At 43.3% G+C, this 22307-nt stretch overlaps 1 protein-coding gene and 1 long non-coding RNA gene across 4 annotated transcripts in view; one reads left to right on the forward strand and one right to left on the reverse strand.

Annotated features, from left to right (window-relative positions):
- Positions 1-11126, reverse strand: part of LOC145532935 (uncharacterized) — a 45806-nt gene extending 34680 nt beyond the window's left edge. The window contains exons 1-2 of the long non-coding RNA XR_014073718.1: positions 10998-11126; positions 5384-5454 (exon numbers count right to left, since the gene is read on the reverse strand). This is a non-coding gene — a long non-coding RNA (uncharacterized LOC145532935). The remainder of the gene's footprint in view (positions 1-5383; positions 5455-10997) is intronic.
- A 74-nt stretch (positions 11127-11200) lies between these two features.
- KCNJ15 (potassium inwardly rectifying channel subfamily J member 15) lies at positions 11201-21133 on the forward strand. 3 transcript variants are annotated; one of them, XM_081559071.1, is made up of 3 exons: positions 11201-12266; positions 15015-15119; positions 17614-21133. In XM_081559071.1, exon 3 carries the CDS (start codon positions 17633-17635, stop codon positions 18758-18760), a length of 1128 nt encoding a protein of 375 aa, XP_081415197.1. In that variant the 5' UTR covers positions 11201-12266; positions 15015-15119; positions 17614-17632; the 3' UTR covers positions 18761-21133. The 3 variants fall into 3 exon arrangements, with proteins under 3 accessions (XP_081415197.1, XP_081415182.1, XP_081415188.1); XM_081559056.1 differs by having other exon boundaries at positions 11201-11618; XM_081559062.1 differs by having other exon boundaries at positions 11201-11316.
- Positions 21134-22307: the final 1174 nt, after the last annotated feature.

The following is a 22307-nucleotide window of genomic DNA, read 5'->3' on the forward strand; positions in this document are numbered from 1 at the left end:
AAGTAAGCACCTCAGGGTCTTTGACCATCAGAAGTGGTCAAGACCTTGGTTTCCAGCTATGCTTCTCATCAAGGAAGTTGCACATAGAAGCCAAACACTGAGCAAGAAATGCTGACCCCAGGACTGTTCTGTAAAACTGATGGTGATTTATAAATGGCACTATTTTTTTTTTTAATGAAGTCAGCTACTGCTTGAACTTTCTCCAGCAGGTAAAGCCATGTGCTAGCATGCTTCTTGGGGGCCCCTTTCTCCTAAATCAGCCTTCGTGGCCCCGAGCTTCCTCTGCTGAGAATGAGTTACTGTCTCTCCTCTGCTCTCAAGTGATGCTAGCCACGGTTCCCCGTGGGAGTCACCGGTGCCAGCACCACCATCTGTGTGCCATGCTGTGTAGTTCAGATGAGGACCCAGGGTTGCCAAAGGCTGATCACCACTCCAAGGGCAGCTGCCTCCAGCCTCAGCAGCACATCACCTGGGAGCTTATTGGACATGCCCATTCTAGACCTCAGTCTAGACCTTCTAAATGAGAATCTTCATTTTCACATGATCCCCAGGGAATCTGCCTGCACGTAACAGTTTAATATGCACTGGTCTAAAGCAATGGATGGGGCTTCCCGGTGGGGCTAGTGGTAAAGACCCACCTGCCCGTGCAGGAGACAGAAGAGATTCAGTTTGATCCTTGGGTCAGGAAGGTCCCCTGAAGGAGGGCATGGCAACCCACTCCAGTATTCTTGCCTGGAGAATCCCATGGACAGAGGAGCCTAGAGGACTATAGTCCATAGGGTCGCAAAGAGTTAGACATGACTGAAGTGACCAGCACACAAGGCAATGGATTCAAAAATGCACAATCTCACACACACACACACACACACACACACACACACACACACAGAGTCACTCATGAATACTTTGGGACATATATGTACAGTATGTAAATTTTTTGTTCTTACTAATATATAATTACGATTTAAAGTATGCACAAAATACAAACATTTCAAAGGATAAAGCAGAAGCTAAATTTGAATAATTCGATTGCTTTCCTAGTGTACCCTCTTAGGTTACTGGGGTACAATACTCTGGAGACCCCTGTTCTAAGGAAGAAAACAGAGCTGAAGGGCATCTTAGAACCCTTTATAAATGATGGTCAGGGTGCTGAAGGCTGCAGGGAGCACAACGCATGCCTAGAAAATAATCTGCTTGGCTAAATTTTAATATATTTATGCCTCCCATAGGTAAACCCATATGCCCAGCACATGCATTTATGTTAGTTGCTCAGTCATGCCTGACTCTTTGCAATCCCATGGACTGTAGCCTGCCATGCTCTTCTGTCCATGGGATTCTCCAGGTAAGAATACTGGAATGGGTTGCCATTCCCTTCTCCAGGGGATCTTCCCAACCCAGGGATAGAACCAAGGTCTTCCACATTGCAGGCAGATTCTTTATCATCTGAGCCACCAGACGTTTCACACATTCGTATTCAGTGCTTATCAATTTCATCAGGTTGAGAAATGCAAAATTCATTTCTCTCTTCAAGGTAAGATGTTGTAGGATATTCTTTGGGCTATGAGTTAAAATAGGAAGTCTAAATCTTTATTTCTAGTTCAGTCATTCAAGTCGATAACATATTTGGTCTCCCTTCTTCTCCAACATACCTTGCTTTGTTGAGGTTCCCTGTGACCTAGAACATAACTGATGAGCTACATCAGTTTTTAAATCTGGATGGCTCTAAATTCACTTGAACATCATCTCTGCCCACCCTCTTCCTTCCTCAAACAGTGAGTCCTTCCCATGTGGCAAGTCGTGTGTTTACACTGGGATTAAATGACAAATTGCCCACTCACCCCACAGAATCTGGTTTAAGGATAAAAAGAAGCTTTAAAACAGATCATATGGCAGCACATAAGTATTGCCATCAGGTGTGGACAACTTGCAAAAGGCAGAAGAGAGGAATAAGAGGTACTCCCTCTGAAAGCTGGAGGAGGTGACATTTGAGCTGGGCTTTAAGGAATGAATAGGAGTTTGCCAGACACAGGGCACAGAGAAGGAGTCTGAAGTAAAAGGACCTTCCTGAGCAAAAGCATTAGGCAGGAAACCTGCTTTGTCAGCATTCCTCTTGGGTGAAGGGCAAAGTCTTCTAACTCAGTCATTTAAATGAAGTAATTTAAATTGATGTGAAATAATAACCCAGTACACTTACTGAACAGTAGGCTCTTGGGTTAGTACATTGGGAATGACTCTGAGAGTAAATTATTTTGTATGGTTTGGCCACGACAGCGTGTGGAAAGTTTCTCAGCAGAGCACAGTGAGTACTTCTCATTTACAGTAAAATCTGGAATGTTTGGGAATGGTCTGGGTTAGGAAAATTGAATTTTCAGATTAACTGCATAAAAATGGAAAGTCTGGTTTAAAAAAGACCTTCCTAATTTTGTTTTCCTTTGAAGAGATTAACTGCTGTTTGTTAACATTTTAATCTTATCTAGAGAAAGAGAAAAGTAGGGCACTTATCCTGTCTTTTCATTTTCTAAAATTTAACATGGTTAGCATTTTGCCATGACTTTTAAAGACTACATAGTATTTCAGCTTATAAATATTTTATAAATTTAAAAGCGGGTCCATGTTACCGATAATCCAGGTTGGCTTGGAGGTTTCAATATTATAACTAATGTAGAGAGCACACTTGTACATAATCCTGATGCATATTTTATTAATTCTTAGAAGTAAATTGACTGGGTCAAAGATTATAAATAAGTAGTTTTAAACTTTGGTTATGCACTGTCAAACTATTGCCAGAAAAAAAAGCTATGCCAAATGACTCAATCTGAGGATGTGTACAAAGCCATTTATCTCTGCATGCTTGTGGATATAGTTATGTTGACGCATCTTTGAAAATCTCTGATTATTTGATCAGTGAACAGCTGTGTTTCTTGGATCCCTGGCTCCTTCTTGGTCTCGTTTGCCAATGCCTTCCACTATGCCTGGCCCCTGGGCTGCTCACGACTCAGTCTGGGACTGTTTCTTCCACACCCTATGTCTAGGAGAATCTCATCCATTTCCATGTCTCACTCTATTTGTAGACTTAAACAATAGAGGCATCCATCCGGCCTAGCCCTCTCTGTTGAATATCAGGTCCGTCAGTTCAGACGCCAGTTCTCATCGGAGCCCACCCTAGTGCACCCCCTCAAACCTCACCTTCAGATCAGGATCCTGTTTCTGTACTGAGATTTTGTACCGGAGTGAGCTCCACATCAATCAATATCAAAACCTTCTAACAACGTGGGTATCTGATAACGCAGGAGTGGTTTTTAGCTACAGGTGAAGATCCTGTGTCCTCTGAATCAGCAGCCCACCTACACCCGATCCACCTCTTCCTCATGTCAGGAGTCATCTCTGAGACCTCGTCTACCTCTCTACTTGCACCCCAACACCCAGCTGTCAGAGATGCGCATTGATTCTACCTGGAATGTGTGAATCTGAGCCCCTGGCTCCTCTTGGTCCACTGACACCATCCTTGTCCACACACACATCAGTGATTTTAGCTTGGTTTATAGAAAGCTCCTGATAACCAGATTTCCAGCATCTATGCTTGCCTCTTGATGATTTTGGAAAGCAAGTCCGATCCTCTCTCTTCCTCAAATGAAACCCGGAAATGTTCTTGTTCAGCTAGGAAGATGCTGATGGTCCTCAAGGGCCCCACCGAGCCCTGCGTGGTGTGGATCAGCCCTAAGCTCCTTCCCACACCCCCTCGACTCTACCCAACTCACTTCCTGGAAGGTGCAAACTCTGAGCCTTGGCAAATGCCAAGTGGCCCTCTGCCTGAACACTCATCCTTCTCCTAGCCTGCCTGCTAACCTGCCAAGTGCTAATTCTTCTTGATGTCTCCACCTTAATGCTACCTCCCCAAGGAAGTCTTCCTGGAATCCCAGGCTAGGACATGTTGTACACCCTATGTTCTGTTCTAACGACTTATTTAGTACTTTCTTTCCCTGTTCTGTTGGAAACTCCATGAAAGCGAAGACCAAGTCATTCTTTTTCCTTGCTGGATCTCCAGGCCCCTCCACAGTAGCGCACATAGTAGGTGCTTGATACACTCTTGGTGGCCGAATGAACGAATAACTATTGAAATAGCTTCAAGTACGTTTATTTGGAATTGTTTGTTTGTAAATGTTACTATTTGGGGGAAAAGGATTTCTATTGATTTACAAGAACTCTGTCCTTGGTGGTAAATTTTCTTTGGATAAGTCACATTTTGTGTGTTTTGTTTATTGCAAACATATAACAGTAACAGCTATCTCATATCATCATTAGTGTGAACAGGTGGAGTTTTAAGGTGCTTTTCATGTTTAACCTCACACCACCCTAGCATAAATCAGCATGATTGTTAGCACTACTGTGCAGAGGATGAAACTGAATTTCAGAGGGTTTAATTAAGTTGTTGAAAGTCACACAGCAACTTTTAGCAGAAGCAGAACCCTATCCTCTTTTATGTGATTTTTTTTCTTTTTTAAAGCTCTTTGTTTTGTACTGGGATGCAGTCGGTTAACATCGTTGTGATAGTTTCAGGTGAACAGCAAGGGGACTCAGTCATACCTGCACATGTTCCCATTCTCCTCCAAATTCCCCTCCCATCCAGGCTGCCACATACCATTGAGGAGAGTTCCCTGTGCTAGATGGTGGGTCCCTGTTGGCTGGGCATTTTAAATAGAGCAGTATGGACATAGGACCCTGTCCTCTTAACCTTTACACTACACTGCCTCTGAAGAAGGGTTTATTTAAGTACAGAGGAGGTAATAATCAACCTGCCATTTGAAGAACAGGTAGAATTTGACAGAGAAGGAGACAGCAGAACAAGCACCCTTAGGAAGGAGCAGCTGCTAGTCATGGAAGCATGAATGTACTAAGTGGTCAGGAAAAGGCAAGTACACACTCAGGCTACATTCTGGAGGTGACAAAGCTGAAGAGGGTAGAGAGCCAGGGCTTAGAAGAGCTTTCTGCTTTGCAAAGGTGATCAGGATTTATCCTGTCAGCAGTAGAGGCTGCTGGAGGACTTATGAAGGCGTCTATTGTCTACATTACCCTTTAGATAAGTAAGCTTTCTTTTTTCCTGGTAAGAGTTATGATGAGATCATGCTAGCATATAGTTGCATGCAACCAAATAGTGTTTTAACTATAAAAATTCAGCTTTCCCGTTCTGAGAAGTCAGCCCATGATGCTGTGAAGACAGCATCACGTGTATACCTGAGATGCTATTTCCTTCTGTAAGAAATCGCCCCGTGAGTTCCAGAGGAGGGGGTGTTGGACTGTCTCCCTGGGGGGTATGGTTGTTCCAGTGATGTGAGCACCAGAGGAAAGGTCACTGCCAACGCTAGTGCCCACAGAGATGTCTTACCGGAAAAGGAGTCCAAGGTGATTTCAGCTGTGAAATAAACCAACTCTTCTTCCAGAAGAAACAGCATCTATCTGAATAAAGCAGAAAGTGAAAAAAAGTGTTAGTCACTCAGTTATGTCTGACTTTTGCAACCCCATGGACTGCAGCCTGCCAGGCTCCTCTGTCCATGGGATTCCTCAGGCAAGAGTACTGGAGTCGGTTGCCATTCCCTCCTCCAGGGGATCTTCTTTACTCAGGGATGGAACCTGGGTCTCCTGCATTGCAGGCAGATTCTTTACTGTCTGAGCCACCAGGGAAGCTATCTATCTGAAAGGCTAGTCATTAGCAATGGCAAGAGAGTGTTTACAGGAAATTAATCAAGAAGGATTCAATAGGTTGGCCCAACTGACATTATCAGATGTTAACATTATCAGATGTGACATTATTGACGTTATCAGAATTACTGTCTCACCCACAGCAAGGTTTACACCCAGGTCCACGGAACCTGGAGAAATGAGGAGTAGAATCAAGCATGTCCATGACCTGGGATGGTAGAGACGGATGAGGTAGGGCAGGGGAAGATCACCTGTAACTAAAATCTAGACTTTTTTTTTTTACTAGGAATGTGTAACACACCACCGTCATTTTAGTCCCAGGTGTGATTTCATCATAGTGGAAGTCACAGTATTTCAACACATAGTTGCTTCAGAGATCTTGAAATAACATTTCAGCTCACCATCCTTTCCATGGAATTCTCCAGAATACTGGAGTGGGTAGCCTTTCCCTTCTCCAGCAGATCTTCCCAACCCAGGAATCCAACCTGGGTCTCCTGAATTGCAGGCAGATTCTCCACCAGCTGAACTACCAGGGAAGCCCTTCAATATGGCTAGCTCTTCTTGATTAATACTTGCAAAAGAAGCACAATTTTGTTTTTAAAATATTTTACTATTATTGATGTATTTTGTATTTGTATTATGTATTTGTTTTATTTTTATGTATTTAAACACATTCTGAGATGGCAGTCTTAGGTCTTACCTGTCTGCCAAAAAGGACATTATATAGCAAAAAAGGTTAAAAATCTCTGAGCCATGTAGAAAACCGACTTGTGGTTGCCATGAGAGAAGGGGAGGAATGAAGTGGGAGTCTGGGGTTACCAGATGCAAATTATTATATACAGAACGGATAAACAACTTATCTATAAGATCCGACTGTATAGCACAGGGAACCATATTCAATACCCTGTGATAAACCATAATAGAAAAGTATATGAAAAAGAATGTATGTATATCTGTATAACTGAATCACTTTGCTATGCAGCAGAAATTAACACAACACTGTAAATCAACTATACTTCAATAAAAGATATTTTTAAAAGAGTCCCTGAGCTTAAATATTAAAAATGAGGCCAGCTTACTAGATTTACTAGACTTCCTGACACCCTCTGGTGCACCATGCATGATAAAGCTTTCCTCCCATTAACATCCGGTTTGTTTCCAGGACTCCCAGTACTGGGAAAGTATGGGTTGCTCTTCTTCTAAGAAAGTTGTCTGCACTTTGAACCTTGTCTGAGTTTTTTATCTGCTTTATGAGCTACTCTTGAACATTGATCTATTCTAACCTAGGGTTGCCAGGTTTAGCAAATAAAAATATAGGACTTCTTTTTACTCTATATAGTACACTTATGTGGATTTCAAATAAACAATGACTAATGTTGAGAATAAGTATATATCAAGTACTGAATGACATACTTAAACTAAAAATTATTTGTTTTCCATTTGAAATTCAGTTTTAACTCACCATTTCATATTCTATCTGGCAACCCTAAAAACACTAAAATTGGGCCAATATCCCCCAACTAATTAGCTACAGATGATTAGAACATGTTTTCTTATGCTGTTTACTGATGGAGGTTAGTTAACTGCCAAAGATCTCAGACTAAATGTGACGGTATTAATATTTTGAAGTCTGAAATTTTCTTATTATTACTCAATGATCACAAACACCTATGTTTTCAACTTTGGGAAAAGCAGACAACTCAAATATTGCCAGACCTTAAAGTACCTTGACCACCGTCCAAGAATTTTTGTTTTGACCATGTCTCCTTGAGATCTCACGATAATTCATTTTCTATATCAGAGAAAAGTGGTCAAAGTTTAGACTGACAGTGAAACTGAATTTCAAAACCTTTTGATACTCATCCTATTGTTAAATAACTCCTTGGTTCTAAATCAAGGAATAGTCATAGTTTCCTTTGTCTAGGATGAGATTTCAATCATGACAATGAAGAGCATAGAAATGACTGAGGAGAATTTCACTCTTGCATCCAGGGAAATCACACCAAAACCCATTAATCATCAATTGTTCGAGGCCAAGAAGTCCAAATTTATTTTCAACAAAAGAAACTGTAGTCAACATGAAGCCAGAAAAACAAGCCAGCTGAAATTCAGTACATATATTTATAATACGATACTCTTTTTATCAGCGGTGACTCAGTGGTTAAAGACTCCACTTGCAATGCAGGAGACGCAAGAGACATGGGTTTGATTCCTGGGTCAGGAAGGTCCCCTGAAGTAGGAAATGGCAACCCACTCCAGTACTTTTGCCTGGAGAATCTATTGGCCAGAGGAACTTGGTGGGCTACAGGTTGCAAAGAATTGGACATGACTGAGTGACTGAGAATACACACACACACACACACACACTCTTTCTGTAAATCTATGCCTTCATCATAAAAAATATATTGTAAATGTGAGACAAATAAAGATAGATGTGAATTGTCAAGGTAGTGGGTTCAATGTCTTAGTGAGTGAGAGATATTAGGGAAAAGTCCATCTGAGTATTGCAAATTATATAGTGATGCAATGTAAAAATGCAGTGATGTAGCCTCAAGCAGCTTTTGAAGGACAGAGATGGGGGCTTGAGAAAACAAACTTGCTTTCCTGCTTTCCATTTTTTTCTTCCTCTTTTAGTGCTATGACGATACCCAGTTTGAAGTTTCATTGAATAGAATACACTAAAGAAAATATTTGTTTCTCTACAAGTATCATCTGAAAAAAGAAACAGACACCTTCTCTCCTGAATTATTTCCAGGTTATGGGTTATGATCAGACACACCCGAACACTCGACATTTTCACCTCTTTAGCTCAAGTTTGGAGACATCTCCCCTGTGGCACATTTGCATTAATCCAGACAAGAACAGAAAGTACGATTCCGCGGGCTGGTTAAACCTCTCCCCTAAAGACAAAGTTTGGGGCAGTGCATTAGGGCGTCTCGTGCAATCCAATTGGCCTTGGTTTTTTTCCCTCAGACATAAATTTTCCTGTTTTGCCAGTCATCTTACAACAATGCATGTCCAAACCATGCTGTGATTAGAGGGGAGTATATGCTTATTACCCAAGTTCTTCACATGTCGGAGCATGGAGAGACCAAGGGTGGTAAACCAAAGGAAATTTCCATTTGCTTTTTAGCTGCTGCACATTTTTACTCTATAGGAAAGTTAACTGTTATTAAGTAATGATGTTCAGCTGAAGTTGGTCACTCGTAACAACAGACAGATGTATAATGTTTTATTTGGGTTAGCCAGCTCTCTCCCAAAATAAAGGGCCTGAAATTAAACTGTCTTTAGAAAAATATTCAGCAAATGATACCTTATTCCAGGACTCGGATTCTTTGCCATGGAAAATGGAAAATGAGTCTGCTAGTGAACTCAGTATCTGTTTAAACTTGTCTTTACACAGAGAAAGCTTGATATTCTACAGAATGAAAAAAATTTTTCAAAGAGTTTACGTTGAGGGGTAACGAACATAACTATGCAAACCGCACTGAGAGATGGAAAAGGATTTTTTAGTTACTTATGGAATTTGAAACGATAATAATGGAATGGAAACATAGGAAAAAGGCTAAATATTTGACCACAGAGGCAAATTGGCTCACATGCAATGTCAAATGTGGGATTTGTCTTTAAAGCAGTACTTGATGCTTTTCCAACATACAATAAGGCACAAAAGACTTTGCCAGTTCTCTAAGCGAGAACCTCTAGCCACATAATCCTTTTGGAAGTCGGGTGTTTTTAAGACATTGGTTCTGATTTAGTGGCCCGAGGGCAGGACCACTTTAGCTGGCGCTTCTGACTAACATTTCCAAGTGATGCTGGCGCTTCAGGCCTTCTTTTATATGCTGCCCTGTCTTCAGGGTCCGGCGTGATGGACAGCTCATCTCAGGATATTTCATGTCCACAAAGAGAGCTAATCATCTCCCCATCAAATGGACTAAGACTCACAAAGCCTTGTTTCCAGCCCTAGTCCTGCCACTGACTCAATGACCTTGAATAAATCACTCAACCTTTGTGATCCTCTTTTTCCCTGGATACAAAGTGCAAAGTTTAAACCAGACCAGCCCTCCTCAGGGTGCTCTCAAATGTTGGGCAAGCGGCAGATTTAGAGGGTTAAGCATGTTTCTTTGCTATAGAATTCTCAGACCCTGTAATATCCAAATGTGCAGCATGAGTCGTGTCTGACTCTTTGCGACCCCGTGGACTGTAGCCCGCCAGGCTCCTCTGTCCATGGGATTCTCCAGGCAAAAATGGTGAAGTGGGTTGCCATTTCCTTCTCCAGGGGATCTTCCCAACCCAGGGATAGAACCTGGGTCTCCCATATTGCAGGCACATTCTTTACCATCTGAGCCACCAGGGTTTGAAAATGGCCCAGTCCCTTTTTAAGAAGCCCCCAGCCCACATGAAGGCTACCAACGACATAAAGCCTGGTGTGCTGGTCATCACAGATTATGATGCTACAGGATCCTTAAACAAGGGTTTCTTGCTCCACAGAAATAAGAATGATGGAGGCTCTTATATCTTACCCTGAAAAATTGCCTTGTCCTGAGAAATTTAAGTAACGATTTCAAAGTAATGGAATGAGAAGAATTGTTCACTTTTTTCTATGCTGTCCTTAGGGATCAGGCAAATCTTTCTTCCCATTGAAATCTTACGAGGTTTATATTTCTTTTCTTTATTTTTTAACTGGAGGAAAATTACCACGTTGTGTTGGTCTCTGCATTACTACAACGAAAATCGGCCGTAAGTATACATATATCCCCTCCCTCTTGAGCTTCCCACCGCCCCCCACACACACCTCTCTTGGTCATCACAGAGTGCCAGGCTGGGCTCCCTGTGTTACATAGCAACTTCTCACCAGCTATCTGTTTTACACATGGTAGTATATATATTATTTTCCTATTCGGTGTTTAGCCATAGACCAACATTTGAAGTTCATACTGAGGGCTATTTCAAGACTTCACCTGTTTTCTTTAAATACAGTACCTTTTAGATCAGACACTTAGTCCTAAAATACAAAAATATGTAGTAAGAGCACCGCTGTGGTCAGACTTTCACTAGGTTGTGTCTCAGTATCAGACAAGAGGCTTCCCTTGTAGCCCAGTCGGTAAAGAACCTGCCTGGAGTGTAGGAGACCCGGCTTCAATCCCTGGGTTGGGAAGATCCCCTGGAGAAGGCAATGGCAACCCACTCCAGTATCCTTGCCTGGAGAATCCCATGGACAGAGGAGCCTGGTGGGCTCCAGTCCATGGGCTCGCAAAGAGTCGGGCATGACTGAGCGACTAACACTTCCTTAGACTTACAGTATCAGACAAGTCCAAGAACTCAACAAGGTCACAGGGCTCTTTTCTCTCCCGTGTTACGAGTCAGCCTGGGTTCAGCTGCAGCTCACTTCCAACGGTCTCCCTCACCCGACTCCAGCCCCCACCTCTGTCGAGAGGAGGAAACGGTCCAATCTGAGCCTCCCTCGAGAGCAGGAGCAGAACCAGAACTGAGCCTCCCTTACGCCTCCGTTGAGGTGAGGCGAGGGTCACCGCAGCGGCCACGCCATTGGCCGAAGCGGTCACATGACCACATCTGCCCAGAGGGTGAACACACATCCCCCAGCAGGGACCGCCCCGGGTAAGGAGGCTCATGGACGGACGATGGGCCCCCCGGAGACAGGCAGCCAGCAACTGGAAGCCACAACCACCACAAGGAAAAGCGACCGTGGCTCCCCCAACGAGGCTCCAAGTTCCTGTCTTCAAAGACAGCTCATTAAGATACAGGACACCGGGCGGTGAATTTGCCCTAACCTTAACCAGATCCTCTTATTCGTCATGGAGAAGAACGTTCAACTCCACGGCCTCTCAAACTTGCCAGTCCTCCCAGCCCCCTTAGTCCTCAGACGGGTTTGCAGGAGGGAAGAGCCATTTCCTCAGCAGGTACACCCAAAGGGCCACCCTTGGGACTCTGTTGAGGGGCCACTCGGGGCGCCTTGTTCTTGCTAATGAGCACGCCCAGTTCTGAGGCCACCTGGGCAAAGCCATCCGTGTCCTCAGCTGACGCGGAGGAAGCCAAGAAGCGGATTCAGGGCAGGAGGCGCAGCCGCTGGAGCGAGTCCGAGGCTGCTCGGAGGAGCGGGGGGAAGATGGCGGGAGGCCAGGGCCGAAGGGCCCGGCGCGTGTGCTTCTGTGACCATAGTCACAGGACCCAAAGACAGGATAGCTAAGCCTCACTGAGTTTATTTTCCATTACTTTTAAACCTTTGGAGTTCAGTGAACCCGAACTACATTCTTGTCAAGCACTTTAAAAAAAAATATTTCCGCACTTAATATTTAAACCCATGTAACCTTCAAGTGAATATCAGCCAGGTGTTTCGGATTCGTAGCAAACAGAGAGATCATCAAAAGATGGTTTTGTCAGAATATTTGACACCCGAGAAAGCTTTTTAAGCAACTTTTCTTACAAACAGGCAGCTGTTTTGCCAGAGTTCTCAAGTCAGAGTCCCTCAAATTCCAATTCTAGTCTGGAAGTCGGGAAGTTGTGGTTGGATTTGAATTTCACTTTAAGCCTCGCCACCCTGTTTGAAGGTAATGTAGAATGAGATCGCTGAGGCCTGATTGAGAGGCTCCAGGTTTAGGGAGCCACTGTCTCCCCATTTTTAAATTATTTTTTTTTTCTGCAAGGGCATGCATTCTGTTAGCCCACCGTGAAACACAGGATGGGCAAACTGAAAACTTCCAAAATTTGACTCAGCAGAGTTCTAAATTCTTAGAAGTTCTCAGTGTTGTACTAAGAAAAAAAAAATCCTTCTTAAACCATATTTTCTTTTCCTAACCAAGCATTACGTGAAAGTTAGCGCGATTATCCCATTTTTGAGAGTCAGATACCCTGTAAACAGTTTAGTTAGTAAAAGTTGTGAGTAAAAGTCTATTGTGGAAATGAAAGACTTTCCTGTGGTTAATGTTGGCTAATATTTCTACTAGCATTATTTATATTAAATTGTTTACTGTAATATAAATGTTTACTGTATGTTTACTGTAAATATTATATAACAGAAATTTTATTGTAAACATAAATTATATAGTAAACATAAACTTTATAGTAAACATGAACATGTTTACTGTAAATATTATATAACAAATTGTAAACAAATTTTATAGTATACTGTAAATATTATATAACAAATTTTATTGCCTATAATGCTTGCATATTCTGTAACATAATATTTATATGACATTTATATGATTAAATATAAATAATGTATTATAGTTTTGGTCAGATTCTCCATATATTGCTACTTTAAAAAAATGTATTTATTTATCTGTCTTAATTTTGGCTGTGCTGGGTCTTTGTTGCTGAGCGACCTTTTCTCTAGTTGTGAAGAGTGGAGGTGACTCTCTAGTTGCTGTATGCAGGCCCCTCATTGTGGTGGCTTCCCTTGCTGTGGAAACGGGCCCTAGGCACGCGGGATTCAGCAGTTGCAGGTCCTGGGCTCTAGAGCATAGGCTATTTGTGGCTTCCGGGCTCAGTTGCTCTGTGACACGCAGGATCTTCCCTAATCAGGGATCAAACCCATGTCTCCTGCATTGGCAAGCAGATTCCTTAGCACTGAGCCACCAGGGAAGCCCTACTGCTCCTTTAAAGAATTAATACTTTGCCTTGGGCCACCGAGTCACTGGCTTTCATTTATTTGTAAAGATGATGGAGACTGAACATTTCTGAAAAGTAATAAACAGATGTTCTCCACATCTATATGCGATAGTGTTACTTTAGAACTCTAAGGGTGAGTGGGGGATAGGATATTCACCAAGAGGGGAGAGCTATTAAGATGTTGATACGATTCAGCTTCTGTATCCAGTGTGTTGGTCCTCAAAGTGTGTTCCTGGAGCAGCCGCATCGCCTGGGAACTCGTTAGACCTTCAGTTTTTTGGGCGCCACCCCAAACCTACCGAATTGGAAATGCCAAGCCTCCTGGGAGGTTTTCCTGCACTTAGGGTCTGAGCATCTTCGTAGAGTGGTCAAGAGTGTGGGCACAGGGGCTTCACAGGGACCCTCCTGCCAGGTGCCAGCTGTTGAGAGTTTGGATTCTCTGTGGCCTTGTTTCCTCCTCATGGGGATGCTCTGAGGGTTCATTATGGCCACACGTGAAAAGCACCTAGGAGACTGGCTGGTCCCTGGCTCTAGTGTTGTCCATTCAGGATGATGAGCACTGGGATTGGCGATCTGAAGCTTTAGTGTTACTGTCACTCACCCGAGTCTTTATTACTGTCATTTTATTTTCTGTCTCTTTCCCACTTTGGACTGGGCTTCCCTGATGGCTTAGATGGTAAAGAATCTGCCCACAATGCGGGAGACCTGAATTTGATTCCTGGGCCAGGAAGAGCCCCTGGAGAAGGGAATGGAAACCCACTCCAGTATTCTTGCCAGGAGAATTCCATGGACAGAGTCTACCGTCCATGAAGTCACACAGTCAGATATGACTGTGACTAACACTTCCCACTTTGGACCATTTCTGGCTCCGTCCTTTCTCTATTCTTGTGTAGTGTTTGCATATGTATTTCTCCTAATTGATCAGGGAATCTCTGTCCATTTACAGGTTGGTTTCTCTCTGATGGGATGGTGAGCTCCTGCTCACAGTAGTTAATTGCTTTGATCTTCCATTCTTACCATTTATACATATATATATGTATAGTTTAGTAAGAAGTATTTCAGAAAAGGAGCATGCCAAAGAGCCTAGTGACATCAGAACAGATTGCATTAAACTTCGGAGGTTTAAGAGGGATTTGTGTGCTGACAAGAACGCTGGTCTAGCTCCCAAAGACTTTGGACCTTGTTCTTTCTGCCATGGGCAAGACAAGTCACTGCAACCTCCCAGGTCTTCTCATTTGAGAAACGTGTGTCAGATGCCTTGGTTCTGACATTCTTTTAAACTCTAATGTTCTATGACTCAACAGTAATAATGCATTTCCACAGGCGGTAAAAATATTCTAGACTCTTCCCTTCCAATTCTCACTGTTTACTTCCTCTGCACTTCCCCTTCCTGCCTCCCTGTTTGCTGGTCAGTCGATAGTGGGCTTCAGTGGGGGTGAGTTAACCCACTCTTTCCAGGGTGTTTTACTACCGAGCTCCCTCCAGAGGGTGGGAATTCTACAGTGAGGTTGTGGCTGGGGCTTCAGTTTCATTCCTAAAACACTCCTTGAGCCTTGATCTATTCCAGGCACCCTGCCAGATCACCAGGGTGGGGCGAGGGTGGAAGGTGAACGCTGAGGGTCAGTTTCACCGGCTCAGTTTCTTAGTAAACACCTGTGAGCTCCACGTGGCCCTCTTTCTTTCAGGAAGTAGCAGAGTCCCATGGTAGCCAGGTGGGCGAAGGAGAGTGAAGACGATCCACCTGCCTTGGAGAAGACTCCATCTGACCCGCCGGCCGACTGAGCCCCCAGGTAGCACACGGTTCTGGGGGCGCAGGGTGTTGGGAGGGAGGGAGTGGGTGTTTAGCCTTGGGGTGCTGTCCACCAGCCACTCTTTTCCACAGCGAGAGGCTGATCCCGAGGCTCTTATCCCCATCCATCTAGGATTTCTTCCCCCATATACGACCTCCATCCTCAGATGGCCGTCAGTGTCGTTGATTTCAACAACAGTTGAGCAAATACGCAGGACAAGAGCTTTGGGGAGAAAGAGGAGACAGAGTCAGCTCATCCATAGCCTGGCCCTCTGCCCCTTTGAAACGAGAGGTTAAAACAGAAGCGTCGTGGCCCTGCCTTCGTAAAAACAGGGCCAAGTCTCCCAGCCTCTGGTAGAAGGCTGAGCTGGGAGCTTCGTCTGTGCCGCAGGACAGTTGTGTATCATGCGCACAAGAAAACTTAAGCTTCTGTTTTCACTTCAGTGGGTTGAATGGCATGCACTTTCCCCTAAGAGTTTTGTTTTATTTTAAGCGCATGCAATTACTTGTCCATAAGCTGAGTTTGTCTTTGCCAGCGCCCATGTTCTGAGCTTGACTAGGCACTTGGGCATGCCAGCCTGGCATTATGTTTCCAAACTTCCACTGTGGTCACTTTCCTCTTGATTCCTGAGAGGGGCTGCTGAGAGTCTGATAAAGCCCACACTAAATTATATCCTGTACTTTTCATCTAAGTGTTCGTCGCTCAGTGGTGTCCAACTCTTTGCGACCCCATGGACTGTGGCCCTTCAGGTTCTTCTGTCCATGGAATTCTCTAGGAAAGAACACTGGAGTGGGTTGCTGTTCCCTTCTCCAGGGGAGCTTCCTGACCCAGGGATCGAACCCAGGTCTCCTGCACGGCAGGCAGATTCTTTCCTGTCTAAATCACCAGGGAAGCCTACTTTTCATCTAGACTGGTCCCCAAATTAGTGGAGTAGGCTTCAACAAGAAAAATAAATTCTGAATAACATAGGGCCTTTCTTTGCAAGGAAAATGAAAAAGAGACTCTCCTTTCTGAGAAGAAAAAAAAAAAGATCATTTCAAGGGGCAGGCAGTAAACGGCACACTCTAACAGTGCAAGAGGAAAATTAAAAAGCCCAACAGATTTACCGCAGCCTCAACAGGTGTTAGCCTTTAATGGATACAGTTTCAGATTCCTTGAAGGGATTTGCCCAGAGGATTAATTTAGAAACTTCTACTGAGAAAACATTACTCCAACAGCAAAGATTACTGCATGAATCACAGACCACTGTATACCAGTGTCATTTTAAAGGGAGAGTTTTTTTTATTATTATTCTTAAAATGCCACAGAGGTGGAAAATCGTGCCAACCAGGTAGTTACCCTGTAATCACTCACATTATCTTTTCCAAGGAATGTAGGGGTAACTTATCTCTGTCACAAGGCAGGCATTATAAGATGCTGTGTGGCCTCACGCCCAGCTTGTCCCTGTCGGTAAATGCAGAGCATTCTCTGGGGCTCCGCATGGCAGCCTAGTACCTCTTCCAGGTAAGCCTGATCTGCTACAATGTCAGATGCCTGCACTTATGTACTTGTTCACTAGCTCTTTAAAATAGATTCATAGGCTGATTCTACTTAGCTCAAAAGGAGTAAGGCAGAATTTTTGTGCCATACCTAAATGCTACACCTAATATTCTATATTGATAACTTTTATCTCAGCGTAACCAGCCTATTGATCAAGCCATTAATAAAGCTTGATTATTTGCTCTAAGTGTGTTTTTGGTTGTTGGATAGCTTGATCTTTCCCATTGAAATCAAGAACTGGGACAGATCATGGATTCCAAATAATTCATCAGACTACAGAGGGGGAAATGAATGACTATTAATGGCTATTGCTATATCATGCAAAAGAATAGCTTTTAAAAATTTTATGAATACTACCCAAGGTTTTAAAGTTTGTGCTAACATTTTCCATTGTTATATCAAGAAGTATCTTATGGATGGTGTATTTTAGTTATATCAGTACTGGCCCTATGCTAAGTCAACTTATTTTTAAATTTTCTATACTTGAAAATCCTTGAGAGCTGAATATACATAAATATTCATAATACTCTGTGAGGTGGATGCTTGTGAGTATGATATCAAAAAGAGAAGATTAGCATCATTTTTTGAGTCGCACGTTCTGTTTCGACACTTTACAGCCATTATCTCATCCAACCATCACAAAAACTCTGAGAAGTAGACTTTATTCCTAGTGCACAGATTAGGTAGCTGGGGTCCAGGGAGGTTAAATAACTTGCCCCAGGTCATACAGCGAATAAGTTGGAAAGTCAGAATTTAACCCCGGTCTCTTTCTCCAGTCTATGCACCGCGCTGTATCCTTCCACCATCCTTAGGTACACATCGATGGATCTGGCCTTCAGTCTTCACCTTTCTTGTGAACTTTCATGTACATTCACTTTTATCTCACAGGATTATCCTGTTTCTACTTTCGGGACACGTGACAGTAAGGGGACGTCTTTCTTTGTCATTTCCTTAGGTGGCCCGTGAGCCAGATCATGGACCCGATTCACATCAGCATGGCCAGCGCGCCCCTGGTGAAGCACAGTGCTGGGGCTGGCCTCAGGGCCAGCAGACCCCGAGTCATGTCCAAGAGCGGGCACAGCAACGTGAGGATTGACAAAGTGGACGGCATATACTTGCTCTACCTCCAAGACTTGTGGACCACCGTCATCGACATGAAGTGGAGATACAAGCTCACCCTGTTTGCCGCCACGTTCGTGATGACCTGGTTCCTGTTTGGGGTGATCTACTATGCCATCGCCTTTATCCACGGGGACCTGGAGCCCAGCGGGCACCCTTCCAATCACACCCCATGCATCATGAGAGTGGACTCCCTCACCGGGGCCTTCCTGTTTTCCCTGGAATCCCAGACGACCATCGGCTACGGAGTCCGTTCCATCACGGAGGAATGCCCTCACGCCATCTTCCTCTTGGTGGCCCAGCTGGTCATCACCACCTTGATTGAGATCTTCATCACTGGCACCTTCCTGGCCAAAATCGCCAGACCCAAAAAGCGGGCGGAGACCATCAAGTTCAGCCACTGCGCCGTCATCACCAAGCAGAACGGGAAGCTGTGCTTGGTGATCCAGGTGGCCAACATGAGGAAGAGTCTCCTGATTCAGTGCCAGCTCTCGGGGAAGCTCCTCCAGACCCACGTCACCAAGGAGGGCGAGCAGATCCTCCTGAACCAGGCCACCGTCAAGTTCCACGTGGACTCCTCTTCCGAGAGCCCCTTCCTCATCCTTCCCATGACATTCTACCACGTGCTGGACGAGACGAGCCCCCTGCGGGATCTCACCCCCCAGAACCTGAAGGAGAAGGAGTTTGAGCTGGTGGTCCTCCTCAACGCCACCGTGGAGTCCACCAGCGCTGTCTGCCAGAGCCGCACGTCTTACATCCCGGAGGAGATCTACTGGGGCTTCGAGTTTCTGCCTGTCGTTTCTCTCTCGAAAACCGGCAAGTACGTGGCTGACTTCAGTCAGTTTGAACAGATCCGGAAGAGCCCCGATTGCACCTTTTACTGCGCAGATTCTGAGAAGCAGAAACTGGAAGAGAAGTACAGGCAGGAGGATCAGAGGGAAAGAGAGCTGAGAACACTTTTGCTGCAGCAGAGCAATGTCTGACGGCAGGGGCGTCGCCTCGGCTTATCTCCGAGCGCCTTTCGCATCTGAGCTCCCTTCCAACACAGAGATCACCAGGAAATTGAAAATGTGTGGACGCGCTCTGAAAAACTGCACAGACTTACACACCTGTTCCTTTGATCTGATGGCTTTAAACAACCTTTGCCGCGTCTGAGAGGGTTCCTTTTTTTCAATGCTCTGTCTGAAGCGAACTCCCCATATTCAAATTTTCCAAAAGGGGGCTGCATTTCAAAAAAGCTGGTGGAGGGCTATGGGAATAATGTCCTGCTAAGTGGACAGACATTTCAGGATGCTGATACTGAAAGGAAATGCACTTCTTATACAAGGATGTCAGCTCTAATATAAGGTATTTATTCAGTCCAAGTATGAAAGACATCACAACCGAGAATTGAAATGTGGTTTGGTATCTACTTACATCGTTGCTTTAAAACACACTCATTTTTTCAAGCAGAGAAAATAGTATTTATAATGGAGGCTATCTGGTCATATATAAACTGGGGCAAAGGGACTCTGTATTCACAAAGTATAATAATTCCGTTTTTACCTTTTTCAGTGAATGTTATTGTATAGAGTGAAATTGATCAAATTAAGAATGTTGTGAAAACAAGCAAATAGAGCGGATGTGACTGTTCACACTAAATTTTTTTGTGGAAATGTACTAGCCCCTTTCTATTTAAAGTGAAATTCACAAGCAGCATCCATTGGCACCATCCAGGAGCTTTATTAGTAATTTAGCCCCACATGGGCTTAGAGAGTCATAGTCTGTATCTTAACAGGATCGCCAAGTGATTCATGCAAAAATGAAAGTTTGAAAAGCTTCACTCCTGACAGTGTTTCCAAAGTAACTTTCTGAAGCCAGGGGACTCTGCTCATCCCTCGTCCCCTGTTCTTTATTATGGACCAATATTCCTTTCAGGGGTTTCCTTCCTTATCTATTAAAATACCTTATCCACAGAGAAACTGCCATGGACATTTCAAGAGCAAAATAACGCTCTTGATAGTAATGGTTGTCTCTCTCAAGTCAAGTACATGCTTGTTGATTACAGTCAGCACAAAAGAAAATTTCAGCTGCATAAAAATCGAAATTTTGCTCCTACATTGAAGTCCAGGAGTTTGGCTGGGACCATAAAGAACAAGAGGAGCCAAGGCTAAGGAGTTCAAATGCAGATGATTCCTTGAAGCATGAACAAAGCTGGATACCCTGATAGCATGTAAAGGGTGCCCTCAGTATTGAAATAAATCTCATACAACTCAGTGTTACAGAGTAACGTTTGGATTTTGGCAGGATTTAGAGCATTTCTTTGGGGGCAGAGGATCAATGCGCTAGGACTGGCTACATGTGCAAAAGCTGAATTCTCATTTCATTCACACCAGGACAGATTTGAACATTCATTCAAGAAGAATGGATGTGCACGTGACCCCATGTATATGCATATGCTGACCTGCAGACACATAGACCTGAACACACACACACACACACACACACACACACACACACACACACACACACACACACACACACACACACACACAGGCATGCTCCTCCTGGCTCTTCCGTCATGGTTGTGGAAATTATCCACAAAGACATTTGTGATTAAGACAGCAAGTCTTCAACAAATGTGCTCATGTTGATTTTGTTCTTTAAGAATGGGAGCATTGGGGCTCAGAGCAAACAGGCCCTGTAATCTGGATTCAGGTTATCTGTGAAATGGTGTCATATCATGATGTTACCATATTCCCAAGTCTCCTTCCACTAAACAGAAAATGTGCCTGAAACCTCTGACCCAGAAGTGAACATTTAATGTAGGTATAAAAACAATGGAGTTGAAGTTGTAAAAGTTTAAAAAACAATCCTAGTGCACAAGAAGTTACCGTCTTCAGTTATTCAGGAAGCTTTTTTTGTTCCTTTGATCACTTTATGGCCAGTTGTTTTAGATCTTCATTCTCTTTGAAAAATCACGTTAGTGTAGTTAGATGTTAGCTCTTTCAATTATTAAACTTTTTAATCGTATAATGTAGTGAACTCACAGGAAGATAATGCCTTGGCATGTTTACAGTTTTTCGCTTGTACTATTAACTTTTTTCACAGATTTACATCAGTGCTAATTTAAGTGTGATCAAGATTGGGAATCTTACATACATATATTGTACAAGGTACAATGATGTAGCATAAGATTGAAAAGTCTTTCTTTATGTTCATTTTGCCTATATCTGTTTTGGCCAAATTTGGAAGACTTGATCATCTGATCTATTGCAATGCACACAAAATAAATATGTAGTTTCTCAAAACCCAATATTTGTACCAGTCAATAAATTATGTTATAACAAACTATTCAATAAATAGCACTAAAGTTGTGTCTGATTTGAAACTTAATATTTTCCAAGCACACTTACTTATTATTACTTTGTACAAAATCCTTTTGTGCTAACATGCTCACAAAAGGATTCAGGTGGCAAAATTATTTGATTATATCTGGACATGAATCTGACTGAAACAGACTCATACTCAACATCCAACTAAGAACAGTCAAACTAATAGAGTGTTTTGACCCATAAAAGGAGTTTTTGCATTTTGAAACATTTCTAATGCATCAAGCCTTCTCAGTGCAATTGTTCAAAACGGTCCTGTTCCATTTGAGAAATCACAATGTAAACAGCAGCAAGTCAGTGTAATCTGTAAGCCATGTCTTATTTATGAAATAAAATACTTTTTAATGGTAACCCACTCCAGTATTCTTGCCTGGAAAATCCCATGGATAGAGGAACCTGGCAGGCTACAGTCCATGGTGTAGCCAAAGAGTTAGACACAGCTTTACAACTAAACAACAACAGCATTGTACTGACATGGCACCTGGTAGGCAATGGTGCCAAACAGCCTAGTAAAGATTCACTCAGTGATCAAGACAAACCATCTTTGGTTTTCTTTCTTACTTAGCAGGCAATTACAGCCCAGAAATGACTCCAGAAACCTAAAAGAACTGGTTAAAAGTAAAAAATGCCATGAATGAGTGGACTAGATATTTAGACAATTATTTTGTCTGATTTTTCTCTGAATTGACTGATTTCAATCCCATAAAAATGTTAATTTTGTTGTAGTTGTTCAGTCTCTCAGTCATGTTTGACTCTTTGTGACCCTCAAGTACTACAGCATGCCAGGCTTCCCTGTCCTTCACTATCTCCTGGGGTTTGCTGAAACTCATGTCCATTGAATCAGGGATGCCATCCAACCATCTCATCCTCTGTCACCCCCTTCTCCTCATAACCTCAATCTTTCCCAGCATCAAGGCCTTTTCCAAGGAGTCAGCTTTTCGTTTCAGGTGGTCAAAGTATTAGAGCTTCAGCATCAATCCTTCCACTGAATATTCAGGGTTGATTAAGACAGAATTTTCAAAAAGGGACACTTCTACTGCAGGATGACTCTTTCTTCCTTCTTGAATCCTCAGAACTCAGACATCATTTGAAGAAAGAAGCAAAGAAAAAAGCAAAGTCATGAAGACCTGAAGCCTTTGCCCTGGTAGCTCAATAAGGG

Source organism: Giraffa tippelskirchi, chromosome 2 (genome assembly GCF_054371585.1).
Source record: "Giraffa tippelskirchi isolate mGirTip1 chromosome 2, T2T-mGirTip1v1.2.pri, whole genome shotgun sequence".
NCBI lineage: Eukaryota > Metazoa > Chordata > Mammalia > Artiodactyla > Giraffidae > Giraffa > Giraffa tippelskirchi.

Bases quoted from the DNA above. Each gene is read 5' to 3' on its own strand.
- KCNJ15 (XM_081559071.1), top strand. From the start codon at position 17,633: ATGGACCCGATTCACATCAGCATGGCCAGCGCGCCCCTGGTGAAGCAC.